The sequence below is a fragment of the Callionymus lyra genome, chromosome 19, assembly GCF_982586985.1.
Source record: "Callionymus lyra chromosome 19, fCalLyr1.hap1.1, whole genome shotgun sequence".
In the NCBI taxonomy this organism is placed as follows: Eukaryota; Metazoa; Chordata; class Actinopteri; order Syngnathiformes; family Callionymidae; genus Callionymus; species Callionymus lyra.
In genome coordinates this window covers 4,884,712-4,899,410 of record NC_141836.1, presented here as the reverse complement: position 1 = coordinate 4,899,410, position 14,699 = coordinate 4,884,712, and the positions used below count along the sequence as shown (strand labels likewise).

At 42.2% G+C, this 14,699-nt stretch overlaps 1 protein-coding gene across 7 annotated transcripts in view; it reads left to right on the top strand.

Moving 5' to 3' along the window:
* prex1 (phosphatidylinositol-3,4,5-trisphosphate-dependent Rac exchange factor 1) overlaps nucleotides 1–14,699 on the top strand; it is a 62,593-nt gene that overhangs the window by 9,682 nt on the left and 38,212 nt on the right. For all 7 annotated transcript variants that reach the window (XM_087780697.1, XM_087780701.1, XM_087780700.1 and 4 more), the window contains exons 2-3: nucleotides 9,625–9,690; nucleotides 10,346–10,468. In XM_087780697.1, coding sequence (XP_087636823.1) covers nucleotides 9,625–9,690; nucleotides 10,346–10,468 — 189 coding nt within the window. The remainder of the gene's footprint in view (nucleotides 1–9,624; nucleotides 9,691–10,345; nucleotides 10,469–14,699) is intronic.

Below are 14,699 nucleotides of genomic sequence, written 5' to 3'. Positions count from 1 at the left end.
GGTGTTTGAAATTGGTTACTTGGCTTAACTGCGTGAAATTAGTTACAGAACGGTAACAACCCTCAACTGTCAGTGTAGAAAATATTTTAAATGTTGTGATCTCTAGTCGGAACCCTGAAGATGGGTCTGGTTGGGTCGAACTTGTTTAAAGAAAACTGTTCTGGCTAATTTCGTAGTTCTTCAGTCCTGCTATCTCTCAGTAGCTGCACTAAACAACATGGATGACCGCAGACACTGAGAAGGAATTCAAAATTACAGGAGGAAGTTCACCAGGGGACGGACGGAAAGGAAGACCAGGCAAGTCAGCGAAGCAGCGAGAGACGGAACCAAAGAGTCTCGGGTCCCTCGGCGAGTCCTGCAGCTTCTTCCAAGTCATCGCCAGTCGCGGCTCGTCCATGTGCGACGGCCTGTTGGGCTCGATTGTCCCATAATGCTGAGTCATCTTTTATTCCCCAATGTCTCCAGAGAACATGAAGAAGAGCTCTTCCATTTGTGGAGGGTTTTTCTTTTTACTTCGGTTCCCACACCTTCTCAAACAAACCCTCAAGCAGAACCTCTGATTCAGAACTCTGTGAGGTCACCAGCTCCCCCCCCCCACTGCATGAGAGAAAACAACCAGCCAGAAACAATGAGCCCATTAAGGGTGTTTTAGGAAGCAGGACTGGCGGACAAAACAGGGGACAGGGCCGCTCTGGAGAGGCTCGGGGGCCCGTTCGGGGACGACACGGCATGAAATGGTTGGGATAAATGGAGAAATCCTCACTGCAGGGTTGGAGGAGTCGCCGGCGGCGCCGCCTCAATAATGGACCCCGACAGACCTAAGTGGACCCCTCACTGTGACGGCGGGATTCACATCTCTCACCTCCCCCGACCCACCGACCAATCACACGCTGTCATCCAGGAGAAAGTCTCCGAGCTGCCAAGACACAAAGTCGTCTTTGAGTCGGGTCCAATTCTTTTTTTTTTTTTTTTTTTGGCCCCCTTTTTTCTAGCTTTTACTTGCTGCAGCGAGACGCTCACGTGTTGGAGATGTGAAAGTGATATTTGCAGGCTCAGCACTTTGAATCAAAGTTTCACGTTACAGGACTTTCACTTCATCAAAATCTTTATTTCTTCACAGCTGGATGGTTCTTATTAAAAAATGAAACTCTCAATACCAGTGGATTTATTTAGCAGGTTATTAATAATAATAATAATAATAATCTCTTTTTATATAGCGCCTTTCTAGGGTGTGACGTGAGCCTCACTGCTCGGATATATAATTTAGTTTATTAAACATATTGTAGACATAGATGTCGTTGAACAATAGATGTGAAAAATAGTCAACAAATAGTCCATCTATTAATACTTGGTCTTGGAGTCTGTTCTGAGCTGTCTTTGGTTTTTTCCCCCCCGACTATGTCATGGGTTCATGGTAAAGTCCTAAGTTCCGATCAGTACTCGGGCAATATGTGAGTTTTCTGAATAATTCCTGGGGTTCTTGAGGGTGTCTTGGGTTCTGAGCAATGTCTGGTCCAAGTTCTGAGTGACATCTTTGTCAGAGGATCTGAGCCATGTCTCTGGTTCTGATCCATGTCTCGGTTTTTCCAAACAATGTTTTGTTCCCGATCCTGATGATGTCTTGAGTTCTGAATAATCGTTCAGTTGGTTCTAATCACTGGTCCCGTGAAATGTCTCATGTTCTAAACAATTCCTAGAGTTCCAATTAATATCTGAGGTTTCCGAGCTTGTTTCTGGTTCTGATGGATGTCTCTGGTTCTGATGGATGCCGAAGGTTCTCAGCAATGTCCTAGTCCAAGGCAATGTTCCCAGTTATTTTCTGAATCTCTTGGGTTCCTGGTAATGTCTCAAATTCTGCATATTGTTTCAGATTCTGGGGGTTCTTTTGGATCTACTGGAAATATCTATTTTTTTCTTAATGTTGTCTTGGGTTCTGATGGATGTCTTGGGTTCTGATGGATGTCTTGAGTTCTTTGAGGTGTCCAAGGTTTTGAACAATGTCTGCAGTCCCAATTTAGGTCAATGTTTTGGGTTCCTTGTGAAGTCTACAGGTTCTGAACAATGTTCTGAGGGCTGTCTTGAGTTCTCTGGAAATATCTCAGTTCTCTGAACGTTGTCTGGGGTTCTGATGGATGTTTATGGTAATGGTCCCAATTCTGGGCGACATCTTGGTTCTGAAGGAATGTCTCAGGTTCTGAATGACGTCTAGAGTTTTTGCTAAACTATATTCTTGGGTTCCTGGTAATGTCTCCTGGTAATTCTGAAAATGTATTCGGGTCCTGAGGGGTCTCTTGGAATTTCGGGGCAATTTGATGGATGTCTTGAGTTCTCTGGGATGTCTGAGGTTCTGAAACATCTCTGGAGGCCCAATCCAAATCAAAGATTCTGATTGAGCTCTTGGTTTTTTCCAAACAACGTCTTTGGTTCCGGCTGATGTCTGAAGCTCTGCTTCAGCTCAGTGATGACTCATCTCCTCTGGTTGTGTTGTAGTTTGTGTTCCAGTTGTGCAACTGTCACGTCTACAGGGTCACGTGGCGGCAGTAGGAACCAAAACTGACGGATGGCGAAGAAGGTCTTTGTTCGCTTGTGACCAGATTCAACTTCACCACCTTGTGGTTCATTGAAAACTCGCCGACCCACGTCACCGACGGTTGCTCTCTGAGCGAGGGTCCGGTCAAACCCCTCCGTCCTCGTGGAAGAAACATCTGCTGCTTCCGTGTCTGCACGGCTTAGTTGTTTGTTTTCGCTCGCCGGCGTTTGAGCTGCAGTTTATCAGCGTGACGGGAAGAGGAAAAGAGAATGTAGTCAAAAGCTGGGTGTTTGTCCTCTTTTCACTTCCTGTTTTAGGGTTCACACTTCTGCTGCACTTTTTGTTGTGTGCTTCTTGCACACGCTTGATATTTAATCGACACAATCATCGGCGCGATATCGCGTGTTGCCGTGTCATCTGCGAGCAGAAGTGGCCTCGCACGAGTTTCACGAGAGGACGGAGCGTTTCTCATAAGACGGAAATACTTCATTGTTGCTGCAAGACATAGAATCTCACGGTTTTCGGACACGCACGTGACCAGGCATACTTTTCATGCGTGTGCTGCGTAACCCGGTGTCGGAGGAACACGACATCTTGGCGTGTTTGGTAACTTAAGACAGTGAAAACGTTGTGCTCTGACGCACTGAAACGCATAATCTCATTTCCTTGTTATGACAGAAAAAAAGAAATGAAATTAAGTTTGAGGAACTCTGGGATCAGACACATTTCTTTGCTGCTGATATAAAACTGTTATAAAAATAAACACATTTTTAAAGAACTTACATATGCATTTATACAATAGAAATGTTTACATTGATGATAAACAAACTCTTCTCAATATGTAATCAATGACGAGCATTTATGGGCCTTTATAGACGTTGTGATTCCAAACGGAGTAAATACATTCAGATATACTGTATATAAGGAGAAAATAATGTATATTTATTATCATTTCAGTTCTTACGAGTATTTATTCCCGTCATTCGACATTTTTTTCTTGCTATATTTACTTTTATTTAATCATTTATTAAATTATTTTTTCTATTGCTGATGAATTAGTTTAAAAAAGGGTTTATTTCTATTTCTATATGGCTCATTAATTGTAATATTAAGGTCGTATATTGTGAATAACGGCTACCATGATTCAGAACTTTAGGAGAAGATTTTTTAATGACAAGAAGATCAACTTGTACTAATATTTATTTCCAAAATAATGTACCTTCAATAGTGTGGCTGTGTTTTTTTTTCATGCGGCTGTAAATGTAAACTATTTTTCTTCAAACACACTCATGACATGTGAAGTTATCATGTGACTCAAACGTTGGTCACATGACCGCAGTGTATGATCAAGTGCTGATCCTACTCATGACGCTTTGAACGCCTGATAAGCAGATGAACTCGTTCAATATTTGGGACAGTGGAGCAACAATGTCTTAAATCCAGAGCCAGGACTTCTGTCTCATATTTGTGTGTCCATGTTGGTGTCGGGCTCCTGGTGGCGCTTCGTCAAGACCCCCCCACCCCCCTCGAGCGCTCCCTTGGACTCCCCCCAGTGGGAGGGAAGTGTGATTGTGTGCTGATGCAGCCACTGACTCACAGTAATGAAGCCAAAGAAAAATGAGTTTCAGCTCCAAAAGATTTACTGTGAGTGCCACGAATGATTGATGTCGACGGCGTCGTTGTTGCCGTTTGCTTTCTCAGCGACGGCGTCCTCTCAGGGTCGACTGCAACACTTATCGGGGTCTCACTTTGTGCAGGATGAAGAGTCGAATAGTTTTGCTGAAGGTGCCTTTTTTTTCATGGTAATTGTCGTCGGTGCATCCGTGAACGACTCCATCAACTACGGCAACTTAAATGAGACAAAATAAAAATATACCATTTATAAAACTTCATCTTCTTTGCTTATTTTGGTCCATAATGGCTATTAAAACGATATAAAGAATGAGTCATTTAAATGAATAATGCGGTCAAAAAACAAGAATTTCACCTATGATTGGACTTCTGTGATTTATTTTATACAATACATTAAAACCACATTATTATTTAAATGATTAAGATAATATTTCACCTAATGTTTCAAGAGAAAACTTTTTTTTATCGATATTACCATCATGAATAGCTGTTTTGAACTTACTCTGATTGACACCTGGAGCAATCAGTATTCCACCTTTTCAACAAATAAAAAAAAAGTTCAATACTGAAATTAAACGGCAACATATCTATTTTTTTAGCTTTCAAATCATAAATCAAATATTTATCATAGTTATGTTATGGTTTATGTTTCAATAAAAAAGGGTGTAAAGTTAGGTAATTCAATTTTTTAAATTAAAATTAAAATAAAAATATTCTCAGCGTCATTTTTGTGTCGCAAACTTGGACAATACTTCAAATATATCCTTGTTCCTATAGTACTGCAATATATCAAATCGTATCGCATAGATAGATAGATAGATAAAACTTATTATATTCTTCACAATACACATCCATAATTCACGTGCACATCACTGAGACACACACGTGTGCGTAGATCAGATGTTTCTGATTGTGTATTAATTTTTCCTGACAATAGCTAGTTCGCCTTATTGCGATTCTGGATTGTACGTAAAGAGCTATGGCTCCATCTAGTGGCCGGGGTGTAAAATCAATCTGGTTGATGGGAGCACTAGTGTTGGTGTAGCACAGGGCTGCTCACTACGACGTATATAGATGTACCTTAATAATAACGGACAACACAAAAATGAGGAGACTTTTGATGCTAGTATCTGTAACAGGACAGGATGATACTCTGGCGATTGATTGATGCTGGACGATGTTGTTTTGCTCCTCGGCTCCGTGTGCATCCGTGTAGGTTCCACGTTCTCATGACAACGTCACATTATTTACGGCCGTGCTTCACCTCAGTCGGTCCATAACTCACCGGCGAGCTAAACCGCGGCGCGCTGATGTCACTCGGAAAGACGGGAAGGTCACCTGAGACGGAGAAAGTCAACAAGTGTCTCTCGATTAAGACGTAATGAGCTGGGCGGCCGTTTGTGGGCAGCTTCAGGTTTCTGTTTGTCTCCCATCGATTTCCTTTTCCAATAACAGCCGGCTTTAGTGACCCACAAGTCTTCAATATTCACAGAGAGAGAGAGAGAGAGAGAGAGAGAGGGGAAGAGAGGGATGACGTTCATGCGAGTGATGCATGACTTTCTGCTCATTATCCACTGATTCATCTCAGACAGTTGATGTCGTCCTTCACAGTTCTCTTTAGCAGATGAATTTAAATTTGAACTTGTGTATTTAAATGCAAAGAACAAAATGTATGTATATTTTAAAAGACTGATTTAAATGTATTAGTGTCAACGAATATAATTTGACCTCCAGCAAAAAGTAGAAAAGTGAGCTTAAAAAATGTGCAACGTCATATGAAAACAAATAATGAATTAATAATTCAATAAGGTATAAATACTTTATTGAATTAGATTTTTCTGCAAAAACATTCAATTTATTATAATAAAGTGGAAAAAACAACTTTTTTGTTTCGTGATCTCAAGTGACAACATTAAGATCTTAACGGTTAAAAAAACGATCCTGGAATAATTTGATTTAAATTTAAACCAGAAAAACCAGAACAATTATCCAGAAATGAGTAGGAATGAGTATTCTTATTTATCCAACTGATTTTTGCAAAACACAAATAATATTCTAAATGTATTTGTAGCTAATTTCATCCCAACTGGTGTCAGGATATTTAACTCTCTACTTTAAATATCCTGATGTTAATCCGTTGTTTTTTTTATTTTATTTTATTTTATTTTATTTTATTAATAGTGTTAATTTTCTAATATTGTAAATAATTTGTATATTTTTAAGATCGTTTTATTTTATTTTATTATCTCTTTTATTATTTCTTTTTTTCCTTGCACTTTATTTTCAATTGTGCTGCTGTTGTAAAAGTGTGTTTCCCCTCTGGGGATGAATAAACATTTTCTATTCTATTCTATACTAATACATTTCAGTTAAAATATATAGTTTTCTATAACCTGAATAAACAAGATAAATGTTATTACTATTAAAAGATATTTAGAATCAAACGATGATGTTTATTGTCCAGAAATAACTAAATAATATACATGTATTAGTGACGTAGTGTGTGAGTTTAAATGCATCTCATTGCAGCTCCATGTTGTGTGGTCTTTAACCTCCGACACTCCTCCGCTCTGTAATTCTTCAGCCTCATATATAATTCCATCCCTTTATTCCTCTCCTGCCAGGAAGCCATCTCTGGTCCACCGTGACAAAATACCATATGTGAGATTTAATTAGCGTCCGCCTCCAGCTCCAGCTCCCCAAAAAACCAGCGGCGACCGTGACTGCCTGGCTTGGACGCGCATGTTAAGTGGCGAGAGGTCGTCGCCGGCTGGTGGTCGGTACGAGTCAGACGGGAGGAGGAGGAGGAGAAGGAGGAGAAGGAGGAGGAGAGAGTGATCAGGAGTGTTTGGTCTCCGAGGATGTGACGGGCGCGTCTATCTTTGGAGAGAATGTGTGATTACATGTTGGTAATTACAGGCCAGCGCAGCTCTGTGTTGTCGCCGCAGCAGTCGTGGGAGCAGATCTTGTCACAAAACAACAATCTGGAATGTGTCATTAGGCTGGAGATCGTCCAGAATCCAGCGTTTCCTCCTCGTCACCGAGGCTTCCAACCATTGAATCGTGACTCCAGCAACATTACGTTACCTCTGAGGATCTGAGAGCGATGAGAGCCTTCCCAGGAGGTTCTTCTTGGAGTCTTGTTCACGAGTGAGGGAAGAATCTTGAGAATGAGATCACAGATTGGGCAAGGGAGAGAATAGAAATGGGAGGAGGCCATGGGGCAGACCAACAAGATGAAGTAATGTTAGTAGTCTCTCTTCATGTTAGCTACTGCCCCCAAGACTGATCCTCAGACTCCATCTTTGTTGTAGTAAGAGGTGTTTATTTTTGTAGATCCGTAGTAATAATATTGTGACTCACAGAGTAATACTACGATGTCTTGCGGACTAATACTACGGAGACTTGTAGAGTAATACTACAGGGACTTGCAGAGTATAACTAGGGAGACTCACAGAGTAATACTATGGAGACTTGCGGAGTAATACTATGGAGACTCGCAGGGTTATACTACAGGGACTCGCAGAGTATAACTAGGGAGACTCACAGAGTAATACTGCAGAGACTTGCGGAGTAATACTACAGAAACTCGCAAAGTAATACTACGGACACCAGCTGAGTAATACTACTGTGACTTGGGAAGTTATTCTATTGAGACTCACAGAGTAATACTAAGGTGACTTTCGGAGTAATACTACGGACACATGCGGAGCAATACTACGGTGATTTGCAGAGTTATACTACAGTGACTTGTGGCGTAATACTACAGACACAAGCTGAGTAATACCATGGCGACTTGCAGAGTAATAATACGGTGACTTGTGGAGTAATACTACGGACACAAGCGGAGTAATACTATGATGACTTGCAGAGTAATGATACAGTGACTTGTGGAGTAATGCTATGGACACAAGCGGAGTAATACTATGATGACTTGCAGAGTAATGATATGGTGACTTGTGGAGTAATACTTAGGACACAAGCAGAGTAATACTATGATGACTTGCAGAGTAATAATACGGTGACTTGTGGAGTAATACTACGGACACAAGCGGAGTAATACTATGATGACTTGCAGAGTAATAATACGGTGACTTGTGGAGTAATACTATGGACACAAGCGGAGTAATACTATGATGACTTGCAGAGTAATAATACGGTGACGTGTGGAGTAATACTAAGGACACAAGCGGAGTAATACTACGGTGACTGTAACTAGTTAAACGACGGTTACAAGACTAGACAAGTGTAGAAAAAATATATAAACATTGACACCCTTAGTTGTAATAAATCTAAATAATATAAAAACGTATATAAAGTTCAGCAAAAATATTTGATCAGGTCACTTAAGTGATGAATAAATAATGTGCAGAAAATACTTTGCAGTTTTTCGGGGATTAATTGTCTGTTTTGTTTGAGTTTGAAGCCAATTATGTTGATGTGAAAAAAGACGGATGAGAGAAAGTGTTTTTCTGACCTGAATAATTCTCAGTGTGAGGAGCTCATACTGTTCCAGCTCCGCAGCTAATCGATCGGTGCTGACGTCTTATTATTCAGCTCCACCACCGCCTCGTTCGCTGCTGAACTGCAACACAAACACTTTGACTGCGGTTGTCCCGGGACGAGACCTGACACCCACCGGTGAAAACTGTCAGTCAAACATTAAGCTGCAGGTTCCTGGCACTGAACCTCGTACCAAACCGTACAGAGCAGGAACATCTTTGAAGGTATCGTGAGGGTAGATGTTCTTCAGAACATTCAGAAGAATGAAAAAGTTCAAGAATGTTCATTGAATCCTTCACAGTTTTACTTTTATTTGAGAAGGAACAAACGGCAGTTGAGTTTAGTATCGATATACAACCGTTGTCGTATGAAATAATTGGAGGTTTTTAGTGAATAAATATTTTAGTTTAGAGTTTGATCAATCAAATAATGGTTCTCAACTTGACCCACCTTAACCCAAGAATGAAGAGACTTGAAGAAAAAGCTAATGTAACTTTGTGCATCTCTCAGGTGACACATCGCAACCATTTAATTGTACATTAAACAAGTATTTTATATCCAAAAAGGAGCTCCGTGAACCTCCGGGAGCAGCTTCACGACCCATTTGTGAGTCGCGATCAACCACTTGAGAATATCTGCTCTGAGAAAAGAACACAGGTTTTTAAATGATTGTTAATGGCTTCAGAATATTGTGGAATCTTTCTAAATATATTTTCATTTGGAGGCTGGGGAGAAGGTGAGCAACTTGTGACCCCGATCAAGACTTTGGAGGTTCTAGAACTGCACAGCAGCTGCATTCATTCATTCATTCGTTCATTCGTTCTTTAAATCATTCACTCGTTCATTCGTTTGACTCCTATTGTTGCGTTAGTGTTCACCAACAAAAAGTGTTGGATCAGACTTTTCCATCTTGAATCGCCTTCAATCTCACCTTCTTCTCTCCTCGTCTTCTTCTCCAGGCGTTCCTGTACAGAATCCAGCAGACGCCGGACGACCAGCAGTGTCTGTCACCGGAGCACGTCAAGGTGAGTGACTCATGACTCCGGTGTGAAGGTGTGATCGAGCTCCCGTGACTCACCTGTGTCACGCCTTTTAGAACTTCTATTCCACTCTCTTCTTCTCTTCAATCCAATGAGTTTTAATTGAACTCGAGGCTGTAGAATAGTTTTTTTTTATTCTGGAGAGTTGACTTGATCACATTGAACTTACCAGACATGAGTAATCGAACTGAGAAGACGAGTTTGACATATTTATAATAACAAACTTTCAGTTCTAGACTCTTAGTCTCACACCTTCTCAGTGAACTCATTCATGCATAAACTTGTATTTAGCGGGTTTCTTTTACTCATCATTGTAATACATTTAAAAAAATAAATGCTCTTATATGTTTTAGTTTAATCGTACTGCAATACCTCTCGACGCTTTCTGTTATCTTCTCATCTAAAATCAACTTTCCAACTCGATAAGCGCCCGACGTCATTGAAAGGTTAAACATTTGTCATCGTTCAGAGGTTTTTAACCGTCATATCTGTATGGAAATACGTCTGTTAATAAAGTTTAAAGGAGAGTTTTGCTTCAGGCTGAAGTGTCCACCTTTTTAACCTCTAAATAAACAGATTTTCAAATGTATTTTTCTGTTTCACTCTGATCATTTCTTAAATTTTACTCTTTTTTTTAAAGATTCTCTTCTCCAACATCGAGGACATCCTGGAGCTGCACAGAGAGGTCTTATCTGCGGTGGAGTCGGTCCTGCAGCCGGAGCCTCAACCGCATCACACTCTCGGTCAAGTCTTCCTGCAGTTTGTGAGTCAGTCGCACAACAAACACACAGTGTTGGCGATAAAAGTTAGACAACGATCGTCGTATAACGGAGATTTAAGACGGGAAGATAAAAAGCGTGTCCCTGGATCATTGTAGTCCAGCCTCCCTCCACCCTTCCACCTTTTCTTCCTCATCCTGCCCCTCCGTCCCAAACCTCCCCTGGACCCTCGTGGCTCTCTCTCCCCTCCGCCTGAACTCATTTCGCCTCCGGGGCGACAAACAAAGACGAGTCTGTATCCGCGGAGGAAGCGCTGGCGTGTCACTCGGCGAGGGGACAATGCTTCTTGCCGGTCGCACTCCAACTCTTTTCTCAGTTTGATAAACTATCTTTCATTCGTCTTCTGGCAGCAGATAAGGCTCTCACCGCCTCCGTCAATCTGATTACTGGAGGGCCAATAACCTGCTGAGCCGCACGGCAATTCAATTTTGGACATGTGAGGAAAGGAGGAAACGTTGAGACGGCGGAGGCGAAGTGAGAACCTCCTCCGAACATGTGTGAGGCGTCACGGTGCTTCGCTCTGTCGGGGCGGAGAATCGATTCCAGCTCAATGTGGTTTTTCCATCGCGCCGCGGCCCCAGATGAAGAGGTCAGACTGCAGCGATAATGGAGGAGCTGCAGGTGCTGAGTTCACTGTGGGGGGGTGTTTTACTCACACAGACACACCAGCCAGAGAAGTACAGTGAGACCCCAAGTGCCGCGGTTCTGCAGTGGTCAGTAGTGATGAAAGAAGCACACAACAGACACACACATGTCACGGATGTGACCCCGTGTTGTGTAACAGTCAGATGTTCACTCTCCTCCCTTTTCTCTCCCACTGTTTCTTTTTTTCTGCCTTTTTATGTCTGTGTCTGTTTGTGTATCCTTTGGTTTCTGCCCCAAGTTTGTCTGTCTGTCTGTTTGTGTCTCCGTGTGTGTGTTTTTGTATCCGAGTGTTTGTTTTTGTGTAAAGATAGATAGAGTTTATTATGTCTGTGCTTCTGTCTCTGCGTATCTCTGTATGTTTGTGTGTATGTCATTGTGTCTGTCCACATGTCTGTATTTATTTCTGTCTTTCGCTGTGTATGGATTTGTGTCTGCCTCTCTGTCCAAATGTCTGTCATTTTGTCTGTATATGTGTGTCTTTGTATCTGTCTGCACGTCTTAGTGTCTCTCCCTGTGTATACATTTGTGTGTATTTTTGTCTGTCCACCCGTTTGTCTTTTGTTCTGACTTTGTTTCGGTCCCTATGTATGTCCGTCTGTCCAAATTACTGTCTTTGTGTTTTTGTGTGTTTTTCTTTGTATATATCTTTCTGTCTTTGTGTACGTCTGTGCGCTCGACTCTGTCTATCCCTGTGTCTGTCTGTGTGTCTTAAGTTTCTGTCTGTCTCTGTCTCTATCTGTGTCCAATTGTCTGATTATCTGTGAGTCGGCCACAGTTCTCTCCTCGTTTAAATGATTTATTCATCTCCGTGTAATCCACTTCCTCTCGCACGTTGCTCCTCCCCCCGCACGTCTCACCTTTGTCAGCTTGTATCTGTTACACTTCTCCATGTGACCTTTGGCCCCCATCTCATCTGGCCCCGACACCTCTCAGCCAATGGCGTCGGGTCTACCCGCGGCCCTCCGGCCGGGAGCTCTTGACCTCCACCCCGAGTTCAACACCATGACTGGGATTTGATTAACCTCCTGCATTGTTCGCTGACGGAGCCTGTCAGTCAGAACCCAGGGAGGAACAACGGCGCGATTGATTCCGAGTCAGAAGTCAGAGTTGCGCTGATGTTTGGTCTCGGCTTGTAAAGAAGAGACTTGGATATGTTGGCCTCTTGTTGGACTCTCGACTCATGTTTGTCAAAGGAGGTTTCGGAGCTATTTGGGGCACAAACCAGCGTCTTTGCGGGGATTGAACTGCACTTGTTTGTTGTCACCTGAGAAAAGGAAATTCCTGCAAGAGAGGAAAACATTTACGTGAACTCATGATGACTGAGAACCCTGAAGGTGAAATGTGGGACAGTGGTGAGTGTGTGTGAAGCTAGACGTGTCTGAATGTTCAGACTAAATAACTTTCTCTCAGAAACTCAGTCATCCATGAAGGAGTCAGAGTAGAACCTCCGCTGAGCTGAGGAGGCTTTTGTCTTCTCAAGTCACAGAAGAAGCCGACGATCTTCTGTAAATGTGTCAACAGAGCGTGAGCGGCCACGTGGTGTCCCACAAACACACTGACACATACAAGCCTGTCTGGCAGCTGATGAGGAGTAAGCACATCTGGAACCACCAGATCGACCCACATCTGGAGGGAATCCCAGATGTACAGCCAGACATTTGGAACGATCCCAGAGCAGAGTGTGTCGGTCCTGTTTACCCCGGTCGAGTCCGCGACGAGCGCCAGACCCCAATTCAGTCAATTTGCTGGTCGTTTGAGAACCAGTAATGGACTCGGTACCTCACAAGTCTTCTTAGTTTACAAGTTTATTTGAGCATCCTGACGTTTCAAGTCTTTTGAAGAATGTTTTGCAAAGTCGATCTTAGAGTTCCTCGTTCAACCAAGTTTGTTTCTGACTAGTTTGTCTTTCAACTGTTTTGGTCTCGATGACCAAGTCAGTCTTTCTTGGAAATTTCACAAGAAACAGGTATTTTTCTTCTCCTCCTAGTTCAGTTTTGTTCCTCGTATTTCAAGAAATGTTATGAAGACGTGTTAGTTCAAAGAGTCTTTCCTTGCCTTGGAGGTTTACCAAGTGCATTTCAGACTCACTGCTGCAGTTTAAGGATTTGGGATCTTCTTACATTACGAGGTCTTTTCTCAATGCTGGAGACTTTTGATCTTCCGAGCACATGATTCAATTACGTCGTAAAAACCATGACACAAGTTCAGAGTCTCTGACAGAAACAAAACGTGTCTCATGACACAATCTGGACGAGGAACTGGCGGACATATTTCTTGAGGAACATCTACTGTAGGCGATGGACAGATTTATTAATCTATGTAGTCGGGGTGTTGGACAGTATAGAATAAATATAAATACACAACCTGGCGACCTCAACTGGCTTCTCTCTAGACACATCTAGTCACTGATCTGATCCAGCCTTACACTCCAGCTCGGGCTCTGAGGTCTGTGGATCAGAATCTACTTATGGTTCCACGCACACGGCTCAGGACCAGAGGAGAGAAATCTTTTCAGGCTGTTGCTCCTAAGCTTTGGAACGATCTTCTCTCTCTTTGCTCTTGATGGATCTACTGACTCCTTTAAGAAACATCTTAAGACGTTTCTATTTGTTCAGGCTTTTCCTTGAATTTCTCGAACTCCTGTGTTGTTCTCAGTATTATCTTGATCTTTAAAGTATGTACTTTTTTGAGTATTGTTTTGATTGTTTAAGCGCTTTGTGACCCTGGTCTCGAAAAGCGCTATATAAATAAATATTACTTACTTACTTACTTACACATGTGGCTGTACTTTGAGTCCCTCCTGAATGACTGAGCTCATCATTTTATCTCTTAAGGACCACGACTTATTGGATTATTCCGTCACGCTCCACTGAAAGTGTGTGTTGTTGTTGAACCGGAGATGACCTGATATTGGACTTGTTGTCATGAAACTCTGGCGTGGATGTTGTCGCGTCGTTATCTAGAAACACCTCAGCTGTGACCTGCCGTTTTGGGTTTCTGTCGGCGTCTGTGTCAGATGACGGTTTCCCTCACAGGGCGGAGGTCCACACGGTTTCACATCCACCGCAGCGCACAAAGAGCCGCATGAATAATGTGCGTCCGTCTCCCAGCCTGCAGGTGTCGGGTTTCTTATAGTAAAGAAAAAGTGAATTAAGGCCCAGCATTAGCGGCTGAGTGCTTTTTTAGTGTTGCTCCATCAACCTGCTGAAACAGGAAGTGTGTAGTTTGGCTTTTAAAGCCTTCACTTACATTTTCTAAATTTCCTCTGATGGATGTTTGAGTCAGTGAAGCTCAGAACCCTCTCGCCTGTCAGACACCACTGAGTGAAGGACTTATAAAACTTTAAACTCTATCGACTCAGTTGACCTCATATGACTTAGTTTTATGTTTTTCTTCAGCTTTGAATGACCCAGTTTTTTCAGTAATCTGTCGACCTAAAGAGCTTTTGAAATGTGAGACAAAAATGTTTGTAACCTTCGAGACAAAAAACAAACAAGTAAAGCCTTCACAAGACTTTTGCCGCCATGAGTTAATCCGTCCGTTGATGTTACTGTTTCACCCAAACATGGA